This window comes from Lygodium microphyllum, chromosome 4, assembly GCF_053477565.2.
Source record: "Lygodium microphyllum isolate KBCC chromosome 4, Lygodium_microphyllum_v1.1.10, whole genome shotgun sequence".
In the NCBI taxonomy this organism is placed as follows: domain Eukaryota; kingdom Viridiplantae; phylum Streptophyta; class Polypodiopsida; order Schizaeales; family Lygodiaceae; genus Lygodium; species Lygodium microphyllum.
In genome coordinates, this window is record NC_141138.1 from 169601276 (window position 1) to 169625222 (window position 23947).

Genomic DNA, 23947 nt, shown 5'->3' on the forward strand with positions numbered 1-23947 from the left:
CCACATGATCCAAACTTTTGAAGCTTCAAGGGTGAGTAGTGCATGTTGAAACAAGTGCTACAAGCAGCAAAGCAAATCATACTACCATGAGCCAAGGTGGTGGTAGTGGGTTCATCATGTCTCCTCATTAACACCACCTCACATTGTAATAACTAGACAACACATGAGTACCCTCCAAAGAGTTCTTGTAGCACAAATAAACAAAACTTTACTTACTACGGTTGAGCATGAAATATTCAATTTTATTGACATCTTTGTAGGATTTTCATCCAAGGGACGTTCAATTTTAATAAAGAATGACTCACCGAGTCATTACACCATTGCAAAAGCATATGTCTTAATGGACAATGCTACTAAACAAGGTAAGGAAGCCCTAGCATTGCTTGTAGGGCACATGGTATTACAATGGTGTGGTGACAAGATGATTCTTTGAAAAACCGCCTTCCATCAACTTGAGTGCATTTTTAAATATGCTCAAGTTCACATATCTTGAGCCGAGGTGACTTAGTTCACTTCTTTGCCTTGCCTTCTTTCTTTTTAAAGTAAATCCTAAGATCCCTGGCTTTATGAAGACTGTAGTGCTAGGAGCTCCAATGCACAATATTGCACCATTGTTACATAATTTCCTATGCTATTATCTTATTTAACCCTTTTTTTAAGTGACACCATTTCAAGTTCTTTCCATACGAACACTGAGGGCATATAGTCTTGTTCAACTTTGCATGCATGAAAATAAAAATACTTGTAAAGAAGTAACAAATCTAAGGCTGAAGGTGAAGGGCCCAAACCCTAGCATTGTATGTAGAATTTGTTTGATGGAGATGAAACAGGTTAGTGCACATAGGATTCAAAGATGAAACATCCCACATCTCACACTCAACTCTCCTTGAATTAAGTATTGCACCAAATTCCAGGTTCTTGCCATTCATTCATGCATGAGCACTTACAGCATTTCAACAAATGAATCTGCCAATACTTGTTCAGTAGCACAAGTTTCACATAGAGACGTCACCTTCTTTTTTCTTCTTTTTTTTGAAAGCAGGTGTACAAAGAGAGTCTATTTTCTACCTCCTCATATCATCATTTATTTCCCTGAGAATACCCCATAAGAAGGCTACCTTTCACCAGTTAGTCAATCCTGATTGCTGCATATTTCCCATTCACATCAGAAAGCATGAACCTGAACGTGCGTGGCCCGTTTCGGTTCACTTGCAGTGATGTAGAGCACAAAATGGCCACCGTCCACATAATCGCCTTCTGCTCCAAGTATAACAAGCTCATACTAGCAGGCTCCCTGATAAAAGAACTGGCAATACATCTTTGCATTAAAAGAATGGTGAGGCATTGCTGGGTTAGCGCTGGAAGTTGAAACAACCCAAGAAGAATCCAGGTTGTGAGAGGTGAGAGTAGTCACTAGTGTGTTGGAGGAAGCTAAGGCTAAATCATGCCTGCAAATCTTTCCCTGAGCCGGCCTTGGGCCATAGAGGTGTTACAGTAGTGGAATCCTCTAATTGATTTGATCCAATCTCTATTTTTATGAGAGGCTCTGTTTCCTTCTCTTTTACCACCTGCAGCATTCAGAAAGAAGCTTAGATCAACCGGGTTTGAAACACAAAGAACAAACCAGATGAGACTCCAAATGATCTGTGAGCAAGCATATAAAAGGTCCAAACATGCCCCCCGCCCCCTCAGCCAAAACACACACACCCTCCCAAAAAAAGGTAAAAAAAAGGTGCAGTCCAAAAGAAACTAGGCCAGTTCATGGGAATCTTGCCATTAAAATGACGAACCTATAATACCACCTGTTTCCTATGAGGACCTTTTCTTGGTCGATTTGAAAAATAGATCAAGGAGGCCCCTCTTAGCTTGACCCTAGCATGCAAGTTAACTTGGTGCATGTGAAAAGAGAACATGCTGATACACAGCTGTACTGGATAAAAAGAACCTTTTAAAGGCACAATGTCAGAAACACACTTAACAGGCATATGAATCTGCCTCACCCACTTTCACCATTATTCACACCAGCTCAAAGCTAGTAAGAGTGACATGTATGTAGAAGTTTTCTAGGCTCATCTATAGAACCTGCTCCAGCACACTTCCCATACATGAAAACCTGAATCTAACTGCACCATCCAAGGGTGAAAGGTTCGAATGGTCTTAGGTATTTGGACATCATTATCCCTGTACCCTAAGGTTCACCTTCTTTAATCCTAGAACTCTGATGGGAAAGTTACTTGTGGAAACATTTTAGGTAAGCAATACACTAGTTGGACCAACCAATGGACAGGCAAATTGGAACGTTTCCTAAAACTGCCTAGCTGTACTTCTGACTTCATTGCACACCTTTGCCAGTGCAGTTTGAACTTGCATCCTAAAACACAATTTCAAAGTCCAGAGCTTTTCTTTCAATAACACAACTCCCAAATCATGCCACTTATACACACTACAAGAATGAAGCATATCCCCATTCCAAACTGATCACTGTCACTAGAGAAAATCAGTCTGCAGTTGCAGACAAACAGGACAAGGGACAAATTTTTTCACTTCATATGAAATAACGCAACTCTCAAATCATACCACTTATACAGGCTACAAGAATGAAGCATACCCCCATTCCAAACTGATCACTGCCACTAGAGAAAATCAATCCACAGTTGCGGACAAACAGGACAAGGGACAATTGTTCACTTCATATGAAATACCAATGAATTTCTAGAGAGATTGACAATTAGAAATTGAACCTGTGGGAGTTGAGATGCCACTTCACTAGCCTTTTGCTGGCTCTCTCGTACAGAAATATATGAATATAATCCCATGCCAATTACAGCTACACCAATTCCAAAAATATTTCTCCAGCTAAAAGGGTTTTGCAACAAAATATATCCAAATGCGAGCACAAGGCATGTTTTCAAATGTCCCAAGACCTGATAAGTAACTGGAGAAGTCTTGCCAATTACGAGAAATGTACTGAAATTAACTGACACTGATATCAAACAAGAAAGGATGATGAAGCACTGTTGCACAACATGCCCGAGTTAGTACTCCCAAGAACTATATTCCTTGTTTTGAAAAGCAAAGACTTACATATATCAGGGGAGAGATTCAGAACTCTTACCAAGACAGGGGTATTGTAGTTGAAAGAAAAGACATTCTTCTTTGTTAAAAACCCATCAAGGAATGGACCAGTCATAAACAAAGTCATGGCTTGATATGGGCACGACTGGTAAAGCAATTGAGTGGAAGACACTTTAAACTTCTTCTGAATTGTATTGGTCATCTGACATTGTTTTGTTAAGGTGCATTCAGAATCCTGATCTTCACAGATCATCTGAGAGCACTTAAACTAGACCGTGTAGTGAAAAGCAATTCACACAGCTTGTCTTAAGTGTCAGAAAGGAGAAGTGGCTCAAAGCAAAGGATACAATTTGTGCAACACAGGTTGTTACTATTGCAAGAACAGAAAGGACAGACCCCAGAAAGTTCAATTGTAGATCTGTGATTGTAGCAATCCCGACCCCAAGAAGAAGCACAAAAAGAGATGACTGGATCTGTCGGCTACAAGCACCAATGTCTAAAAAATTAGTGAAAATCCAGCTTTTGTAAAATAAGTAAAAGATTCACCAGAAAAGACTTGACAAAATGGTATTTACCTGAATACTTTCCTTAAAAATAATGTCTCCAGAAGAACCGTACAAGGAATGATAGCAAGCTTTGTCATCTGAAAGTTGTTTCAAATCAATCTCTCTCTCTCTCTCTCTCTCTCTCTCTCTCTCTCTCTATATATATATATATATATATATATATATATATATGTATGTATGTATGTATGTATGTATGTGTGTGTGTGTGTGTGTGTGTGTGTGTGTGTGTGTGTGTGTGTGTGTGTGGTTGGTTGGTTGTGGGCTTTGGGGGGGGGGGGGGGGGGGGCGGGCGCGCATTGTTGAAAGAGAGGACAGACACTACTTTTGAGTGTAGGGCATACTTTCACTGTGCAAAACGAATAGATGGTACAACCCTAGGGTTTATACCCTGGACTCAAGGGGTGTGGTGTTTATTTGTGCATGCTAGCACTCCAACTCCAATTGATGACAAGAGGCATATGCATGCAGAGCATCATATCCTCCATGGTTTGGTTTCTCCTTTCAATCTAATCTATCCATCCATCTCAAGGTCCTCCGTGGATCGCAGATATGCAGGTTTCTAATCTCTAAAGACCGTTTGTCAAAAATGTCCAAGCAACCTAGGAATGGCACTATTGACTATTTCATAGCCAAGCCATGGAGGTGTTCAACAAACTAGTTAATTCATGGCTTTAACAGCACCTTTAAAGAGTAAATGCACCTGTTTTTTTCTATATAGCTAGCGTGACCTAGATTGCATCATGGCCTTGATTTGTTCAAAGCAATCGCACTATAGAGTCCATTGATAAACTGGTCCAGTTTTATCGGGAAGCCATGGAGGATTAATGGCCTTGTTTGTTTGCTCCATTCAGCTTTGTGGGATGAAACTCATTTGTCATTCATATGAATCTCCACAAAAGTCTTCATGTGTAGCCAATAGAAATACCAGCTAACCAAGGCGAAAGCCCGGAGTATGTCAAGTGACCAGCACAAGGCATATGGTGACATTCACATAAATTTTATTCCGGATATCCTAATCAACATCTATAATCAGCTTTTAACTGTCCGGACTGCTAAGCTTTTCAGGCTACAAGCTGCTGCCAATGTATTTCCTGACCTGGTCGCACTGTTTTGGACCTGTCCGACCTATCTAACTACTTGAGCTGATCTGCTTATGATGAAGTCAAAGAGCTGACTCCCTCTTGAGCACTAGGCAATGCTCCAAGTCCCTGCTCTACTATACTTGTTTCAATCTCCAACTAAAGTGGGTTCCAGCTGAAATGCTTCCGGAGGTATTCAACAACTGAGATGGACCTGATAGGTCACCTTCCGGAGGTATTGTCGGTCATCACAAGTACCATAACTTGTCTAATGTGTACATCTTATCTCTTATGTTATGGATTCCATTGCCCATTCATTCAGTCTTTTTGAGTTCTTATGTTCTCTCTTTCACTATTTATTTTTCTCAGTATCCTGCACTTGTAATCTTCCACTTCCATTGCTCATTCTCACAAAAATAACCACAGATGGATCCACATAAACAAGGGCTTAAGTTGTTGGTCAACCATGTGAAAACTAACAATTTCAAGCATAGATATCACTAGACAGCTGCAGATGAAATGCACGATGGGCTATGCAGAAAAAAAAAACCCATGCCACTTGCTAGTAAATGTGTATGGTAAATACATTTGAATAGATGCATTCATGTGTGAACCTTTTCCTTCTTTCTCTCTCAAGTCTCCTTAAAATATATAATCTTATGCCTTCATCTAATGACACAACCTCTATCCCAAACCCAATTTTTTGCATGCTCTCATAGATGGGGAGAAAGTGAGGCCCTGAATAGGACTACTTGATGATTATTACCCCATGTAAAAAGGGACAACATACATGCAAATGTAAATAATGCAAACATACTTGGGATGGAGACCCATCACAAATCAAAGAATTTTAGTTGGGGCTAGAGGTTTTACTCCAAAGAAACACACTCAACCACTTGAGCAGGTGAAAGGGATACTATGAAGGTTGCATGTGACAAAAGGATGTGGTGATCAACTTGCAGCTATTGATGCATCTATGGCTGATTTAGACGCAGACCCACATGCTGGTAGAATGCTACAGCGTAAGTGTTGTAGATGCTGCTCTAGAGCCAAGCTCGAAAAGGCAAATGTTGGCTAGATCAAAGGGAGCTTCAGCAAAGCTTGGAAGTTGCACTCAAGGTGGAATGCAAGCATTGCCCTTCATTGTTCTTTCTACGTTGAGGGCATTCCTCATTGGAAGGTAGAAGTCCATAGTTTTTGGATATGGTTAAAGCAATAAAGGAAGCATACCCTAGCTATACCCTCCCCCCTTCGCGCCCCCCCCCCCCCCCCCCCCAAAACTTACAAAAGTCTTCATGCAAAGCAACATGCAAAGAGGTGTGTTGGACAAAGATTTACTTGACATTAGAGAGAAGTGAAAAGAATATAAATGCAATATTGTATGTGATGGGTGGTCTAAGACATGCTGTAGACCTATCATCAATGTGAAGGCATCTTCTATACATGGGTTTGTTTTATGGAAGAGGTTGATACAAGTGGATAATATAAGTCTAGGGAGTACATATATAAGATCCTAAAAGAAGTGATCATGGACATTGGGCCCCAAACTGTTGCACAAATATGTATGGATAATGGAGCAATTTGCATATGGGTGGCCAGCTGATGAAGTGGCACTAGTAAAGCCAATGTTCCTTCTCAAGAAAGAGTGGTGAAACCTTGATTTACATTGATTACAGTGATTAATGCATAAAACAAATGATACATTGAAAAATTTGAGCAATTTATCACTTTGGGCTAGACTGCGCTCAAAAAAAGTGAAGAACCAACACTGATTTGACCCAAAACCTTGGTCTAACTGAATTTACAGCAGCAACCCTCACAAATCAATGAGGCATGCATGCACACATCATAACGCAGCCATGCAAACCCTAATTCTTGATGGTGATAGACTTGGGATCAGCCAATTTCCTATAGCAACACTTCACATTCAAAATCGAGGCTCCAAATTTCCATCACCAAATTGAATACGGAGGTGAGAGAAGCAATAGGAGAGCAATTTCTCATTCCCTGCCTTGAAAAAACAGCAATTGCCTACGAAACCAACCTTCCTTTTTACAAAAGAGTGGCAGAACCAAAATGCACTAATTTACCACAATTTACAACAAGAAATAACCCAAAATATATGAAAATTAAAAAGTCAACAGTTTACCACTTTGGACTAGATTTCCCTTAACAAAATTGAGACACCTCATTCGCCCCAAAATGTTGGCACCCCTTGTAGTATTTCTTTTCGCATTAATTTAAAACACACATTGTGCAACTAAGGATTGACTCAAATTTCCAAGAAGAGTCAAGTTCTACTTGGAATCTGAAAGGAATCACTCTCCAAGAATCCAAATCAGAGAGAGATCCCTCTCCACTCTTCCTTCTTTCAATTAGCATATTTCAATGTCCCCAAAACTCAAATGCACTTTGTGTGTTTCAATGTGTCATAACAACAGAAAATGATTTTGTATCCTTTCTATTATTTTGCATATACATTGTTTGAACTTATTAGATATAAAGAAAAGTGTGCTAGAGCTTCTCACTAATGAGAGTGGTCACATGTCATGGTGGACCCATGTAGTGGGTTAAAGGAAAGATAGTACACACTCCCACTATGATCCCATTGAGTGCCTATGACCAAAACTCGAGCATATCAAGATTTGGCTCACATGTAGAAAGAATTAATGCCTTGAAGTGTGGGCTAGATCCGCCAAAACAAGCAGTTACAATCAAGAAGATAGTATGATCATGAAATGTTTGTACAATGTACATGTGTAGGCTGAAAGCTTAAAATGCACATCTCTTTGCATGGAAAACTTGTATGAAGAATTCAGCATTGTTTATGTGATGTACTTTTAAACAGCTTTCACATGACACCTACATTGGAAGGATCCCCTAAATCTTAAGAGCCTCAAATTGGCCTTTAAAATCCTAATTCTAAAAGTAGCGATAAGATGCTAAATCTTGTAGAAGTTCTATGTTCTGGTAGTACTTACTAAATTTAATTGTTTTATTTTTAACAGTAATCAATCCAAAAAAAAAGGCCATAGCAAAGAGACAAGATACTTGTCACACAAGCTTCCAAGTGTCTTAGCCCTTGTCACACCCCATGACATGTAACTAACATTTGTCTTGTACTACTCCAATTTCCCTTTTTGCATGGCTCTCCCCTTTCTCCTATAAAGAGAGGTCATTTTTTCCCATTTTACATCAATTTTCTTGGCTATAAACTCTTGTAAAATAGCTGAAGATTGCATAAAGTTGGTCATATCCATTCTATCATCCTCTACTCCTTCATCATTGTATACATCCATATTTCCTCTTCTTTCACTATTGTTTTACAAGACAGTAGAATAGTAAATTCATTACAACCCTCCTTCTCAAGCTCTTCTTCCATTTCAAGTGCAAGAAGCAAGCCATATCGATATATTATGGTTCTCGGGTTGAGTAAAAATGCATTCTTTCGAGGGGGTTTGCCCATCTTCAACCCCCTCTCCTCTCCATTACTTTTATGTTTCCATGGATATGGTCTTCTGCATAAATGTCATATTCAGCTTTAAGTATTTGTTTCCTCCATTTCTTGAAATATTCAAGTCTTGAAAACAAATGAATATTATAATTGTTAAGTATACTATATTGGCGTTTATACAATGTTCCATAAGCAAACTCCCACTTTTTGGTTGGTTCCTCCTTTATAAATAGAGTGTGCGCTAGATCAATTGTATCCCTTGTTTTGCAAGTTATGCTGGTCTATCCTCAATCGTCTTCCAACTCCTCCTCTTGCTGCCCACTCATTCCTCATCTTCTAACTACTACACCTGTTCAACCATTCCTAGCCGTTGCCCTAATCATTACGACCTAGTGGACTCGTATTCTACAAGGTACCTTGCTACTATTCATCATCTCAAGCACTTTTCAGTATCAATTTGATCTGTGCTTGCATCTCTAGTAGGTCGTTTTGTCTTTTCAAGACTTTTCTTCATTGCTCCAACAAGTGATTACTGCACTCGGGATCCGTCTCCAATGCACAACGCACATTAACACCTTCCTCAGCCACTCCCATGAGAGCCACCACTAGACAATATATATTAGCACCTCCCTCATCCCACTCCCAAGCAAGCCACCGGCTGTTGGAAAACTCTCCCTTTGAGCATTCTGTATTTTGTGATTCATTATTCATTTATTATTCAATTATCTTCATTTTGCGTTTTGGTATCAATGTGTCTAAGTTCATTGTATTTCAATCATGGTTGTACACTACATTTTCTTGTGCAAACACTAGTATATCTCCACATAGTATCAGAGTGAGTACTCTTTTCAAGAGTTACTTGAGGCTATTGTGGTTTGCTTGGTTTGTTCTTAACTATAGCATACGTTACATGCTGATTCATGATGGCTCAAACCACTCCATCTTGGGATCCTCTAATTTCTTCTTAGACCACTCCTACAATAGAGGCTCTCTTGAGGCATTGTGGTCTTCATTCACAAGACAACACTCCATTATTATCTTCATCTACTATCTTTACTTCTAGGGATTATTCACCGAATCCCAACTCATGTTCATCTCATATTCTTTCACAAGGTGCATCTCAGTTGGGGCACTTTACTTTGATGTCCCCAAGAGCCCACGTGGGAATAAGGGCTTACAGGGGGGGGGGGGGGGGACTTTAGAGAAATTAAGAGTTTTTAAGGAGGATTTGAGAAGGAAAAGAAAGTCATTGTGAGACCATCAGCCGCTAACTCGTCATGATCAACGCCACCTCCTTGCCTCGAGTTCAATGGAGAGCAATTGTGACCTCGTAGTCATCAAAGAAGAGAAAAGAGAGAGAGTGAGAGATAGAGAGAGTGAGGGAGTTAGAGATAGAGAGAGTGAGGGAGAGAGAGAGAAATTAAGAGAAGGGAAAGATAGAAAGAAGAAGAGGAGAGACCTTATATTGAGGGTTCAATAGCGAGTTTCACCATTGCAGGTTCTTCAATCAATCCTTGTGCATCAATTGGTCCAACTGTCGGATTTCGACAAGCAACTTCAGTACTAAGTCAGATAATACCTAGTTGGAGGGTGGTCCCTCAATCCCACGTTGATCCTACTATTCCTTCGGACATGGAAGCACGCCGAGTCCATGATTTAGCTAAGGATTCCAAGTGCCCCCCCACCCCCCTATTCCTTGCTTTTTGGTTATAAAACCGAGTTGAGAATTATGGTCGGCATATGATCCTAGTCGAATCTCATAAGTCATATCTTTAGTATCTAAACCTCTTGCTATTGCATAGAAATGAAGGGTATTCATAAAGTTGAAGCATTAAGTGTGTGCATAAAATTGCCTTGTAAAGTAGCAACTCACATATGGTCCTAGTCTAATCTCATAAGTCATATCTTTAATATCTAGACCTCTTGCTATTGCATAGAAATGAAGGGTGTTTGTAAAGGAAGCGTAAAGAGTGCATAAAATTGCCTTGTAAAGTAGCAACTCACATTGCTAAGTAGTACTGAAGTTGGTCGTGCTATAGAGAATTTTAGTGATCTAGGGGAAGGTAGAATAGATATCGCTCGATATAATAACAGAAGGATTGGGCATAATAAATTGTTAAATCATTTAAAGAAAAGTTTGTGATGTAAAGAAAAAGATTGAAAAACATGTTACTCCATTATGTGATTCGTATGTATCACTTTGAAATTGCACTTTAATGCAAGGATAAGTTGCTATAGATTGCATCTTTATTGCAAAGTATTTAAATAAAAGGGATTGTATCTTCATTTGCAAAGCATCAGACAAAGGATGTGTTTTGGGGTTATTGAAACTATCTTCTTTTTTTTTAAGACTAGTCATTTTGTGAAAGAGATAGTCTTACTATCCAAGATAAGTGGCTGATTTTTATGGAGTATTCAAAACAACTGTCGGATTGATATTATGGAAAAGAAATGTTTTCCTAGCTGTTAATCATAGGCTAATTGCTTCATTGTATATTTACATAAAAGTTCCCATACCTTCATGGGCGGGATTTTTTTATTACTCACTAAATCTCCCCCAAGGTAAGTGGTGGGAGCCCTTCACCAAGGGGTTGTTTGACTGCACTAAGAGGTTAGGACCCACCCCAAATGCGAGAGGTCTCTCCATAGGAAACCCTTGGGCAAGAGGAGGTGAGGGTGCCAGGGGGGCTCTCGCTTATAAACCCCTCATGCTCCTAGGAACCATCCAACCTCTGTGTGACCCAAGGTGGACTTCCTGGAAGGCCCTGATACTAGATAAGGGCGGATTGGTGGATCATGTACATGAGATTGAATACGAGTTCTGAATTAAGGGATGGAATACCAAACTGGCATTGCACCTTGGAGAAGGTGGAGGACAATAACATTGTTTTATAACTACTTCCAAAGGATTGCTTTGATATTGTCTTTGTGTTTGTAACATAATTTACGTAAAGGAACCAATGTTTAATGGATGATTAAGAAAGGTCTTTGCATGTCAAACCTAAACGTATTAGGATAATTAGATAACTAAAACAAACCCTTGAGGAAAGTGAGAGGCACTAGATTTAGGAAGGTTCAAATGCGTGACTACCTAGTGCGTTATCTTAGACCCCGATCAATGTTGTTTTAGGAAAACAGAGTCGAGACTATACCCTACAAGTAGAGGGGTCGACACATATTGCTCCCCCTCATTTCTCCCTCACTATGAACCAAGTACGGCATTGGTCTACTTCAAGTTGAGTTGATTTGCAAATGCAATGGCTCAAGAACTGGCGCAAGAGTTAAGTTGTTATGTGACCTTAGTGTCAAATTAGGGACCCGGATTCAGGTCGATCCTTATGGGTTACGACTAGAACCTTTCATTGTGGAGTGGACTAGAGAGCGCCTAGGTGACAAACCCTATGTTATTCTAAGGAGTACCACGCAGCGTCGCTTAGAAAAAGTCTCTCGGTGGACCACTAAATCATGCCGATGAGGATTCCTCAATTGGACACATTACATCTATTGACAAGAGTAATCACCTCTCAGTTGAGAAAAGACTATCCACTCACTACCAAAAGTTCAAATTCTTCACACTCAAGCCCGATGGTAGGTTAGTACAATCTATTTTTGTGTAAGTCTAATTATGTCTATACTACTTCTTTAGTTAAGCAAAGACCGATTGTAAGTCACTTGGGAGACCCAATTTGGTGCCAATATGGATTTGAAAAATACTCTATAATCAGAGATATTCCACAACGTAATCATCTTCTGTTTTATTTGAGTATGAGTTTGGTGCTTCACATTTACTCTAACATTTCTCGCCCTTCCCTCCCACTATCACTTCAGATTTAGATTCATCTACATTAAATCTAGAGTCCTACTATAGACCTACCATAGGTTATTCAATTTTAATACACTATGATGCACATTTAGATGTTAGGCCATCATTAGACACTCAAGAGGTTGCTTTGTTGCCAAGAATGCCACCCGCACATTGTGTATCTCCCCATATCCACAAGTATGTCACGCTTTGTCCTCTCGTCTAGTTGTGTGGGAAATCCCCCTCCAATGCACTAGACCACCCCTTCTCAATTGCTCAACTGCATGAACCTCCCTCTTATACTAATGAGTCACCTTCTTTCCTCTGAAGGAAACACGGAGGGGAAAGGAATCACCTAGATACTTAGACCCAATCCCACCCTTCCCAATTGATGCTAAACAACATGCCATCTTCCGAGATCGAGTGCAAGGCCCCAATACGTCCTCACTACTTTTAGATGGCTGACTCTCCTCCGCTCTTCCAATTGGGAAGCGTCATGTCTTCCTTCTTCATTCACTAGATCCACTTGCATAATGGACTATTATCTTGGTAATTCTCGACTAGCACTGGAGCCCTCTATAGAGATTGAGATTCGAGCTTGCCTACTCCCCTTGGTCCGCACAGGAGCCCTCTCCCAAGATCCAATACAAGCATCTTCCACATACCCAAATGGTTGCTTCTCTTTTGGCTCTTTCAACTAGCCGGTGTCAAGTCTACCTTCATCATCAGACTACATCCTTTCATCTTGGTTATTAGCACCACACAAAGTCCAAATATCAAATCCTCCTCTAGCTTCGACATTGATATCCATGGTTGAAACTTAAGAGGGGGTTTCTACCTTGTCATTTAGTATTTTAACATTTCACCATTGTCTTTGGTTTTCAATAATGGCATCCTTTCCCTATTGTATCTATTGTTTGCATTACATGATCATCATCTTTCTAAAGGGACACTTGGGCAAGTGAACAATTTTCCCTATGAGGGACACTATCCAAGTGGCACCCTGGCACATGCACATCCTCATCATGTGGCACTCATCTATGCATCTCATCATGCAGCATTCTAAATAGGGCAACAGCAGATTTCTTCCATTTTCTTGTTATGGAAGTCTGAATTTTCCCTCTGTTCCTAACATTCACTCTCATTCTCCAACTATTTCTTATCTTCCCTCCACAAGTTTAAACAACGCCAGCCATTGGCGGTGGAGAATTTGAAGATTCTAACTATAAACCCTAACTTAGGGCAAAAATTAGGATTTGACCACCACCTCGAGAAGTGTGCTCAAAATTTGGGGCCTATGACTTGGTATTCAGCACCCAAAATCTGAGCATTTCAAAGAATTCTAAGAGACTAGCTAGGCAACATCAAATTTTGGGCTAAATTTGTCATCCAAGGAGCAAGGTAAAGGCCAATCCCCAAGTAAACCAAGGGGCAAATTGGTTTTAAGGCCTATTGGTCACTTGCGACAGCAATAAGCTTTTGGCTAACAAAGGAGATTGAAGAAATCTCAAGTGTACTTCATCCAATTGCAATTCAAGTTAAAGAAACATTGTAAGGAACGCCAGTTTTTGGGGCCAACAAGCTATCCATTGTCCAAGATTTAATGGTGATATTGCACTTTTAGTCTATGTGAATTTTATTCTTATTGTAATTAGTGTAAATCAGGTCACTACCACCCTTCCCCCGAAAGGAAATCTAGTTACACTCTTTTGTGATTTGGGAGCCAACTATCCCTCTTCCCCCCACCAGGGAGGCATTGTTACCCTTTTTTTCAAACAAAGTTCAAAGTGCTTAAACATTGCTTTTGCAAGCCCTAGTAGGCCACTAGGTAGCTAACAAGCACCCTTTGTTTGATGCCTTGGCCTCTCTAGAGTGGCCCATTGGACTCCTAAAGTAAGATAGCCATTGCCTTTGTAGTCTTGGTAGTTTCTTAGGCAACCGATATGCACCCATTGACCAATGGCTTGGCTACTTTGGGCGATCCCTTTGTGGTTTCAAATTCAGGCCTAAGAGGAGGTATTAAACTAAAAAAGGCACACTACATAGTAAACCTTCATTAGCTCAATAAAAAGCCCCAAAACCCAAATGCACTCAATATGTTTCAGTGCCCCATAAGCAAACTCTCCACTTTTTGGCGGTTCCTCATCTGTAAATAGAGTGTGTGCTAGGTCACTTGTCCCTTATTTTGCAAGATATCCCAATCTATCCCAAATTCATCATTACGTTACTACCAACTCCTCCTGCTACAGTCCACTCATTCCTCATCATCTCCAACTGCTGCCATGATCATCCAAAGGTCAACCGCACCACTGTTCGGTTCGAACTACAATCACCATCACTCTATCCCTTTATTCAATTGCTGCAACTCCTATTCGAGTATTCCCAACTACTGCCATGATCATTACAACCTGGTAGACTACTGTGTTCTCACCCCTACAAGCTGCCTATTTGTTGTCTGGAACACTTTTTAGCATCCCCCTACTCTACATTTGCATCCACAAAAGGAGTGCAGGTCGTTTTTGTGTTTTCAACCCCTCTCTTCATCAACCTCTCCTCCGACTAGCAATTATTACACTCGAGATCCGTCTCTAGCGAACAACACATATCAACACCTCCCTCAATCCACTCCCCACAAGAGCCACCAGCTATTGGACAGCTCTCCCCTTGGGCATTTTGTATATTTTCATTCATTATTCAATTATCTTCCTTTTGTGTTTTTGCTTTTTTGCATTGGTGTTTGAGTTCACTATGTTTCAATCATGGCTGCACACTTTGTGTTTTCTTCAAACTCTAGTATATCTCCATCTCCCAAAACCCCCCTCCCCCAAAGCGCCCCCTAGCAACCCACACCATGTTTGATTCAATTTTTCTGCGAAAATACTAAACTTCTACCATGAAGAATGCGATCATAGCATGCATGGAGTCGAGACAACAACCAATCTTCTTCTCTAGTCAATGGGAATGCATGGAGCTTCTCAGGAGGTAATGTTGAAGATTTTGATCTAAACCTTGTTGGAATAGTTTTACAGCACCTTGGCTGAGATCCTCTCTTCTTATTTGAGATCTCAAGCCTCATGCACTTTTTGAATACCATGTCATGGACAAAGTGTGTTTCTCACAATCTTGTAGCCAAAAAACTCATTGTTTGTGAGAGATACAAAGCAAGCATGCATGAGAAGTGCACAAAGAGAGATTTACATGAGGAATGCTCCATGAATTGGAGCTTATTGTTGGCTGTGTTTTCTCAAATTTGGCAGGCTAAAGTCCACATGTGGACTTTTGGATAATCTGAAGTTGTGGGCGTCTATCAATGGGTGTGACACAATCTTTGTGGATCGATTGTGCTCGAGAAACTATTGGAAATCCGACCTTATGCACTTAATTCAAAGCTTTCCATCATAACCTCTAAACACCACAACAAATTCCAAACTTTGCAGCCAATACATGTCACGTCGTGCAAGAGCACTCTAGTTGCAATAAAATGTTTTTAAAGTTGCTGAAATTACTCTCTTCTTGGGTGTCCAATCCTATAGTAGTGGAGTGACACTCCTTGCATGTTCCAAGCAGCACTAGGCCAAAGAGGAACAAGAGTAGCAATCATGCCTATTGATGCTCGACGACACATATGATGTGGTTGACTAACTTAGGCTGACTTCACTATTTCCTTCGCATGGAGATTACAGTACATGAACACGGATTCTTTCTTTCACACCTGAAATATTGTACGAATATTATTTTTGCCTATGGAATTAATGAGTATATACCTAAATCTACTTCCTAACAATCAAGAACCCAAAATTGGGCCAAACTCAAGGACCCATTGAAAAAGAAAAGAAGACTAAGTTTGAGTTTACCTTTGGTTCCATGGTTCAGAGATTTCATTCAAAATAACTTGGATTCCACCATGAAATAGAAGATTCAGAGGATCCAAAAAAAAAAGAAAAACTCAAGATACATATAGGGGAATTTGGTAGTGAAGCCTCTTTTTGGGATTCACAAAGGACCATCAAAGAAAAAAAATGTTAGCTTACTCCTACACAACAAGGGAGGACACAAGTCAAGGAAAAACTCATGCACTAGAGTGGGACAGAAGAACCCTAAGATTTTGAATGACTTGAGGGATCAAGAGAAAAACTTAAGGATTGATTAATAACATAGAAAAGCATGATGCAGAGACCCAAGGTTCAAAGTGAGTAAACTACATACAGATTCTTTACCGCCTCAAAGAGAAGCAAAGGATTCTCCAAAGATCTCAAGCTAGGCCACGAGGGTAAAGATCCCCACATGCCACTTAACAACAAGGGCCATGCAAAGACTATACTACACTACATAGTCAATGAAGAATAACATAAATGTGGCTAGCCATCAATGTACACAAAAAGCCAACACTTGAAAGTCTTCTTGAAAAGTACTACCCTCAATGGAAGAGAACAAATTATCTTTGCAGCATAAAAGTCGTCCCCTTGAAGTAGACAAAAGACCACATTTACACTCCTCTAAAGAAAAATCGAACCATCAAATACCAATGAGATGACATGTCATAAAATAAGCAAAACCACCATGCACCACCCTAGCTAACTCCCCATTGCAACTCCAATCTGCCAAATACTAAAGGAAAAATGTGAAATAAAGGGCTGAGAATCTTGCGAGCAAGAGGTAGGATGTATAACATAAACGTTATTCAATGAAGATCTCCAAATGTACAATAGGTCAATATTGCCAAAGTGCAACAGTGATGCTTGCCACTAGTACTAAGTCCACCAAGGGTGCAAATCTATAAAGATGAATGATCAAAGAGGGAATAGATAAAGATAAAGAATGGACTCAAAGCTTATTAGTGAGGAAGTCGATCATTGTTGTTATATACAGCAAAAAGATAGAACTTGGCTAGTATATGCAATTGAGATTGTGGCATCAGCTTTGATAACCAATTGATGCTATAAATACTAAATGCATTACCCAAAAACTCAAGAAACGGTCAACAATGCTCTATGCCAACCACATAGTGTTTATGTGCTTGGTTTTTGCAATGATTTGGTTGTCACATGAGAACATGTATCTTTTGAAACCTCACTTAACATGTGGATTAATTTTTAATCACACAGTTAAGTAAATGTCGCACATGTGAGGTATAATTGGGATTAGAGTAAATTTATGAGCCTGGGATCCAAGGAAATTACGAGATATTAAAGGTAAAAGTTGCTATAAGTTATGCCACACATGTACTTGGTGGTATCTCGTGCCAGTTGTTAGCCTAGGTCATTCATTTGGCCATAAGTGTTAATTGGTGTGACACTAGGGAAGTGGCTTTAATGATATCTAATGTCAATCTGATGGTCAAAGATGGCGCACAGACACTCGGGAATGAAAAATGCCTAGCCAATTTAATTATTGGCTAGTCAGATTATTTTTCAAGGCACCGAAATAATTATTAGATTGATTTTCAATATGTAAAGATTGAAAATTAATATTTAATTATGGATAATGCTAGAAAAACCATTTGGGAAGGCTGTCGCTTGTCGAAAATGCCCATACAATACTGAAAAATGTCTTTAAAGGCTAGAGAGAGGCATTTTTAGTATATTTAGTCTACAAGAGAAAGGGAGAAGATGCTGTCAATCTGATTTGCAGCCACTGGAGGACCTTTTGAGGTAGCTAGGGGCAGGAGAAGACCAATCAACAGCAGGTAACAGCATCTACAGGCTATTGAGATAGGGCAGCAACAATAAATGATTAATTTTCTTCAGTTCTTTGCATCTACAAGCTGTTGAGACAGGGCAACAACAGTAAATGACAGATTTTATTCCGTTCTTCACGAAGAAAGTCTGAATTTTCTCTCCTCAGCATTCTCTCTCATCTCCTAGCCTTTCTGCAGCCTTGCTCCGAAGATTACAACATTGAGATCACCAAAGACTCAAAAATTTCAAATTTCTCTGCTGTAAATCCTAATCTACAAGTAGACATTAGGGTTTAGCAACAACCTTAGGAAGTGTACCAGAAATTGGAAGCTCCAACACTTGGATTCAACAATGCTGAAGCTGTTTTTAGCCTGTTCAAGTGGAGGGACCAACAAATCACTGAATTTGGGGCATTTTCCATCTCCATCAAAGCGGATGAAGGCCAATTGATTGCCCAAATCAAGGAGCAAATCAGATTGAAGACTAGCAGGTCATTTTGGACAGCAAGGAGTCAGAATACCGAAAGAGATTGGGAGAATCCCATTGTGCATCAACTTTTTCTTCAATTAAGTTAAATAAATCATGAAAGGGGTGCTAGTTTTGGGGACAACAAGGTGTCTAATGTCCAAGATTATACGGTAAAGTGTGTATTCCAATTTTGAGAGTTTGTTAATTTCTGTAAATAGTGCTTAATCAGGTTATTTACCACCCTATCCAAGGAGAAAGGCTGGTTACATTGGTCCTCTAGGCCAATGACATCTTCAACATTGAAATCTTCCCCTAGGCTATTTAGGGATGGTCACTCTCTATAAAAGGCTAACATTTGTATTTTACTTCTTACTTTTCCTAGATATGGTTGTCTATGTATTCAACCTTTTTGGGGTTTCATCAATAGCATAAAATAATATGGCACAAAAAAAGAAAAGGGAAAAGTGGCACGTGTGTGTACGTGTGTGGACATGTTTTAAGCAACAATGGTACTACCCATACGTCAATGTTAAATTTGTGTTGTAGTGAACAAAAGCCACAAACGCTAGTTGACCTGATCATACCTATCGATGTCCCAGATTATACGGTAAAGTGTGTATTTCAATTTTGAGAATTTGTTAATTTCTGTAAATAGTGCTTAATCAGGTTATTTACCACCCTATCCAAGGAGAAAGGCTGGTTACATTGGTCCTCTAGGCCAATGACATCTTCAACATTGAAATCTTCCCCTAGGCTATTTAAGGATGGTCACTCTCTATAAAAGGCTAACATTTGTATTTTACTTTTTACTTTTCCTAGATATGGTTGTCTATGTATTCAACCTTTTTGGGGTTTCATCAATAGCATAAAATAATATGGCACAAAAAAAGAAAAGGGAAAAGGGGCACGTGTGTGTGTACGTGTGTGGACATGTTTTAAGCAACAATGGTACTACCCATACGTCAATGTTAAATTTGTGTTGTAGTGAACAAAAGCCACAAACGCTAGTTGACCTGATCATACCTATCGACAATCCTCAAACTGCAACTTTTCCTAACCAAGAAGATCAAGATCACCAAGAGGACCCAACCTCACCCACATCATGCACTTTCCCAAAGGTCCTCAATTTGGATTCTGCCCCTTGGACTAGCTCTTGCTCATTAACTAGGGTGCCTCCTTCGAGCAAGGTCTACATTCTCAAGAGCAACCCACACGATGACCAAAACTTACTAGACAAATATGACTGTTTGAGTAAGGTATCCATTCCCGAAGGCACCCTACTTGATGAGTAAGGCCTTATTGAGAAAAACCATAACCATAAATAGGGATACACCACATTCCCCCAACTAGGATTATATGAGGCACATGTTCTGGCCACAGCCACTACAAAAGCACTACATATGAGCATCCCCCAGATGGGCAGTACACTTTCTGGATTAGACCATTATGCCAAACTCACCCCATTAAAACAAATAAGAACATCCTCTTTAAGTAAGAGAAACTTCCAAAGACCAGGAAATTTAACATACAGGAGCCATCCATTCACCATCAGGCATAGTCACATGTGCTGGATAGAAGTGCCAAATCTGCCAATAGCCACTGTAATACCCAGACCATACAAGAGTTTCCAGTATTGAGATTGGATAAAGGGCAAGAACAAATCTGAAAGATTTACAAGAATAGCTGGTTCACTTTGATTTGTACAAAGGTACTTGTTCACAGTGCAAGCAGACCTATTAACTCCGCCAAGGAACAGCCTTGTCAACACAAAAGTCAATCCTCCAATGGACTAGGTTTTCTGATATATGAGATAGATGCACCGTGTGACAGAAACCAAAGCAAACCGAGCACACTGAGAGTGAGGGTCAGCATTACTTAGTTGTTGATCTTATGCCTGAAAACCACTAACAAGTTTACCAGTAGCACGCCTGACAATCACCAACACGTTTGCAAGTACCATGCCTGACAACCACCAACAACTTTACAAGGACGCTGTAGCATGCCCCTAATTTTCTATTTGCTATTTGAATGGTCAGCTGAGAAACAATAAAATAGTAAAGCAACTACAGTAGAGAATGCTTGAACATTTTGAACATAGCACTATAAACAACTGGTACAAATGGCATCAAAGTACAAAGCAGAGCATCACATAGCACATATAACTTAAATACAAGATCCATTCCTACCTGATAAAAACCGACAGAATTGAATCCTAAACACAGATTCAAAAGACCAATTGAGATTCCATTCAAGACTCCAAATCCCAGCACTGTTTGTGGGTCAAATGGTTTGTGTTCAAACAGTTTCAGCAATCGGGCCACATGCAGCGAGCAGAATGTCACTAACAGGTGCCAGCTCGTAAGTGTGGTTGCTGCATCAAATAATCAGATATATGGGCTCAGTCATTTAAAAGATGCTCAAAATTTCTCCATTTGCTCTCAACGTCACAAATCCAAGTCAAGTATCAGACTAATAACACATACAGAAGTTCCTCATATTAAATAATCTACATGCATACCAAAAAACCAAACGGATGGTGAGAATGTCATTGCATGGAAAGCATTTTTCAGGATTGGTGAAGACAAGGTGGGCATCCTGATACTTACGACCAACTATTGATCTGTCAGTCCTAGGTGGAATGCCTGCGACGGAAAGTACCCCAGCACTAAGTTTAGCACTTCATGTAAAGACCCAGCACACATTAAGAAAATCCGCAGCTGGTTCCAACCCTCTGTAATGGCCACTGTCAAAAACTAAGGACAGTTGGCTGACAAGTTATGCACACTGAGGTGTCTGCAAATTCAAGGAACTATGACAGCCACATGCAAGCAAAATATGTTCCACCATCTGTCATGGTGAAGACATGTCAGGACCATTGCCTATGCGAGCATGGGACAACTGCAGAGGGCAATAGGGCAACCCAGGATATCTTATTCCACAATTCACATTGGAAATATGACACGTGAAGTAACTAACATCATAGTACTCTTCTAGTATATCTCAAGACCTGACATATAGACATACAGAGAAAGTGCACATCCCATGTTCTGTAACTGGAAGCATGTAGATCTCTTAATAGCACGAATGTGTCTCATCCTATGCAATACTAGTAAATTCATATGTAGATAGACGCAGTAGAGACTTAGGGCACTATATAAAGATACAAAGAACGGATCAGGCTGCATTTGCTGCATGCAATTCACGTGTCATTAAATTCATTTCAGAAAATTCTTGCTAGCCATTCACAAAATGCATCTTAAACAGAGTAGCGGCGTCGATGCACATGCTCTGGATCTGAACAATTGAAGTACCCTTTCTGTGAAAATCAGGGAAAAATGATGCGTCGCGTCCTCGTAAGACAAGAGTTTTGGCGCGCGGGGGGTTGGGGGGGTGGGGGGTGGGGGGTGTGTGGAGAATGTACCGAAATTGAATCCAAATGTGCTGAGAAGGGCTTTGTTGCATATAACGATGGCAACAGAGGAGATGACTGAGAGGCTCAATGCGCCTACTGTACCGAGCTGTCTCCCTGCGCTCTCCGTCATAACTCTGCCTTCGGTCGAACTCCTGGCCCGAAAACCGCAGCCTGCCCTCGGTAGGAGCAGCAAATTGAAGGCACAGAGAGAGGACAATCAAGCTGGTCCCTTATTAGCCTATCAGTGAGAGAGAGAGAGAGAGAGAGAGAGAGAGAGAGAGAGAGACAGAGACAGAGACAGAGAGAGATCTAGATCTGCTTGATCAAACCCCAATGTACAGAGAATAGCTAATGGCAAATGCGCGTGTCGTGATGACTGAGACCAGGAAAGCTTCTTATAAATGGTGGTGGTGATTGGAATGCTCTCCTCCCCTCCTCCTCTCTCTCCTCTCCCCTGCGTGCGTGTGACAAGTAGAGAAGAAACTATGTTCTGTGTATAATAAGATCCTGAAAACGCCAGGATTACCGGCTGACGGCCTATCACCGGTTGACCTCCCTAGGCCCCACCGGTACTTTCAGTCCACTGTCGGGCGTGGTCCGTTTGTTTGTGTTTTTTTTTTAAATGGGGTTTGATTTTAATTTTTAATTCTTGTTTTCCATTTTCCAAGTGCACGTTAAAATGTCTGATTTGTAGGCTTTCTTAGCAGTTCTTGAGAAATGGAATGTATAACTTCTTTCTTCCTTGTAAGTTGTTACCTTGACTCGCGCCCTCAAAGAAGTGAACGAGGTTCCACATCCCAGTGCTAAGCCTTTGCATTGATCGTATTAGTTAAATCCTATTACATATTCCATTTCGAGAATCCTAGGTCTTGACAATATCATGTCCATAAAAAAGTAGGTATTTTGTTAAACTAGTGACAATTTTAGGGTTTAGACCCCAATTGCAGGGCTTAGACCCCCATTCGTAGCCCATTATGTGACGCTCTCGTCACATTCACACACTCTCGTTAAACTAGTGACAATTTTAGGGTTTAGACCCCAATTTGCAAGGCTTCGACCCCATTCATAGCCCACTACGTGGCGCTCTTGTCACATTCACACACTTGTTAGCTTAGCATCATCAACCATCTACCCCTTGGGAAAGGAGCAACCCACTGCATGGCACTCTCATCACAATTCACACACTTGTTAGCTTAGCATCATCCACCATCTAGCCCTTGCATTGGTCCAACCTTTCAACTCACATGGTTGTGTAGTGCATAAAGCTCCAAAATGGCAAACTACCCGATGTAAGTGGTCTATTCCTATTCACCTCGACATTTTTGTCTTCAATTTTACATGGTAAATGTTCTTTCCCTTTGAATTTATTAGGCTTTTCAACTCGTTTATCAAAAGCAATCGAAAACAACTAAGCAAACCTGTAGATGCAAAATGCAAATGCCTTTTTGTTTGCATTCCTTTCTCTCATAGGCTTTTGGTGGACTTCAAGAATGCACATATGTTTTGAAATGTTGGCCATAGTGGGCCATACCATATTACTTCTTGAAGAAAGAGAATGAAAAGAGGTTTACAATGAAAGAGGGTCGAATGAAGTCCTCAAATGAAAACACTTGACAGCTAGGAGGCACTAATCAAAACAACCTTATTGAAAATGGCACATCAATTTTTTCATCACGACGAGTGCTTGATGCTTCAACAAGTCTTCTACATAAAAAGCTTCTCATCATAACTTGAGTATGAAGTCTGGAGAAGACCAAATACCCACATTTTGTGATGATTTTCTTTACACACACATGAAAGCATGGCATGCACCTACACAATGGGTTAATGAATTAACAAATACATCTAGAAAGCATACAAACATATCACAAATATATAAAAGCCATTATACTAGCCTTTGGCACTTGTGTGCAAGAAATAGTCCCCCGAATGGTTGACATTGTCAAACTATGGCTAGAATTTTCTTTTGATTAGATGCTCAACAATGCTAAAAGGTATGGTCACATACACAAACTATCATGAAAGTAAACAAGTCTTAATGTCCTCTTTACTTCTCATTAGTTGCTCTTCGCTATAAATGAGTATAAATTCTATCCAATTTGACTTCTTTTATACACATATACTTGCACAAGAGACTAGCCATACATCAATCATTAAGTAGAGTGATAAAGTGGGATCCTTGCACATGGGAATCAATGTTTTGTTAGAGTGATTTCTCAATGTGATGCTACAACAAAAACATGTCTATTCTTCTACAAGACATGGGATGTTTCTACAACTATTTAAGCACTTTTTTCTCTTTATGTCTCCTCATGTAGTGTAAGTTAAGCATCACATCTAAAGATCCTATAAACTAACTTATAAAAGTGATCATATTCTTGAACTAATTTTTTATGCGGTTAGGTTTATTATC

At 40.0% G+C, this 23947-nt stretch overlaps 1 protein-coding gene across 1 annotated transcript; it reads right to left on the bottom strand.

The window, feature by feature from the left end:
- Window positions 1-898: 898 nt before the first annotated feature.
- LOC148037888 (UDP-xylose transporter 3-like) lies at window positions 899-22014 on the bottom strand. Its single transcript, XM_087676853.1, has 7 exons — window positions 21544-22014; window positions 20309-20493; window positions 3651-3718; window positions 3423-3555; window positions 3116-3277; window positions 2742-3014; window positions 899-1568 (listed from the first exon to the last, which is right to left on the bottom strand). The coding sequence occupies exons 1-7, from the start codon at window positions 21662-21664 to the stop codon at window positions 1443-1445; spliced, it is 1068 nt and encodes a 355-aa protein (XP_087532979.1). The 5' UTR covers window positions 21665-22014; the 3' UTR covers window positions 899-1442.
- Window positions 22015-23947: the final 1933 nt, after the last annotated feature.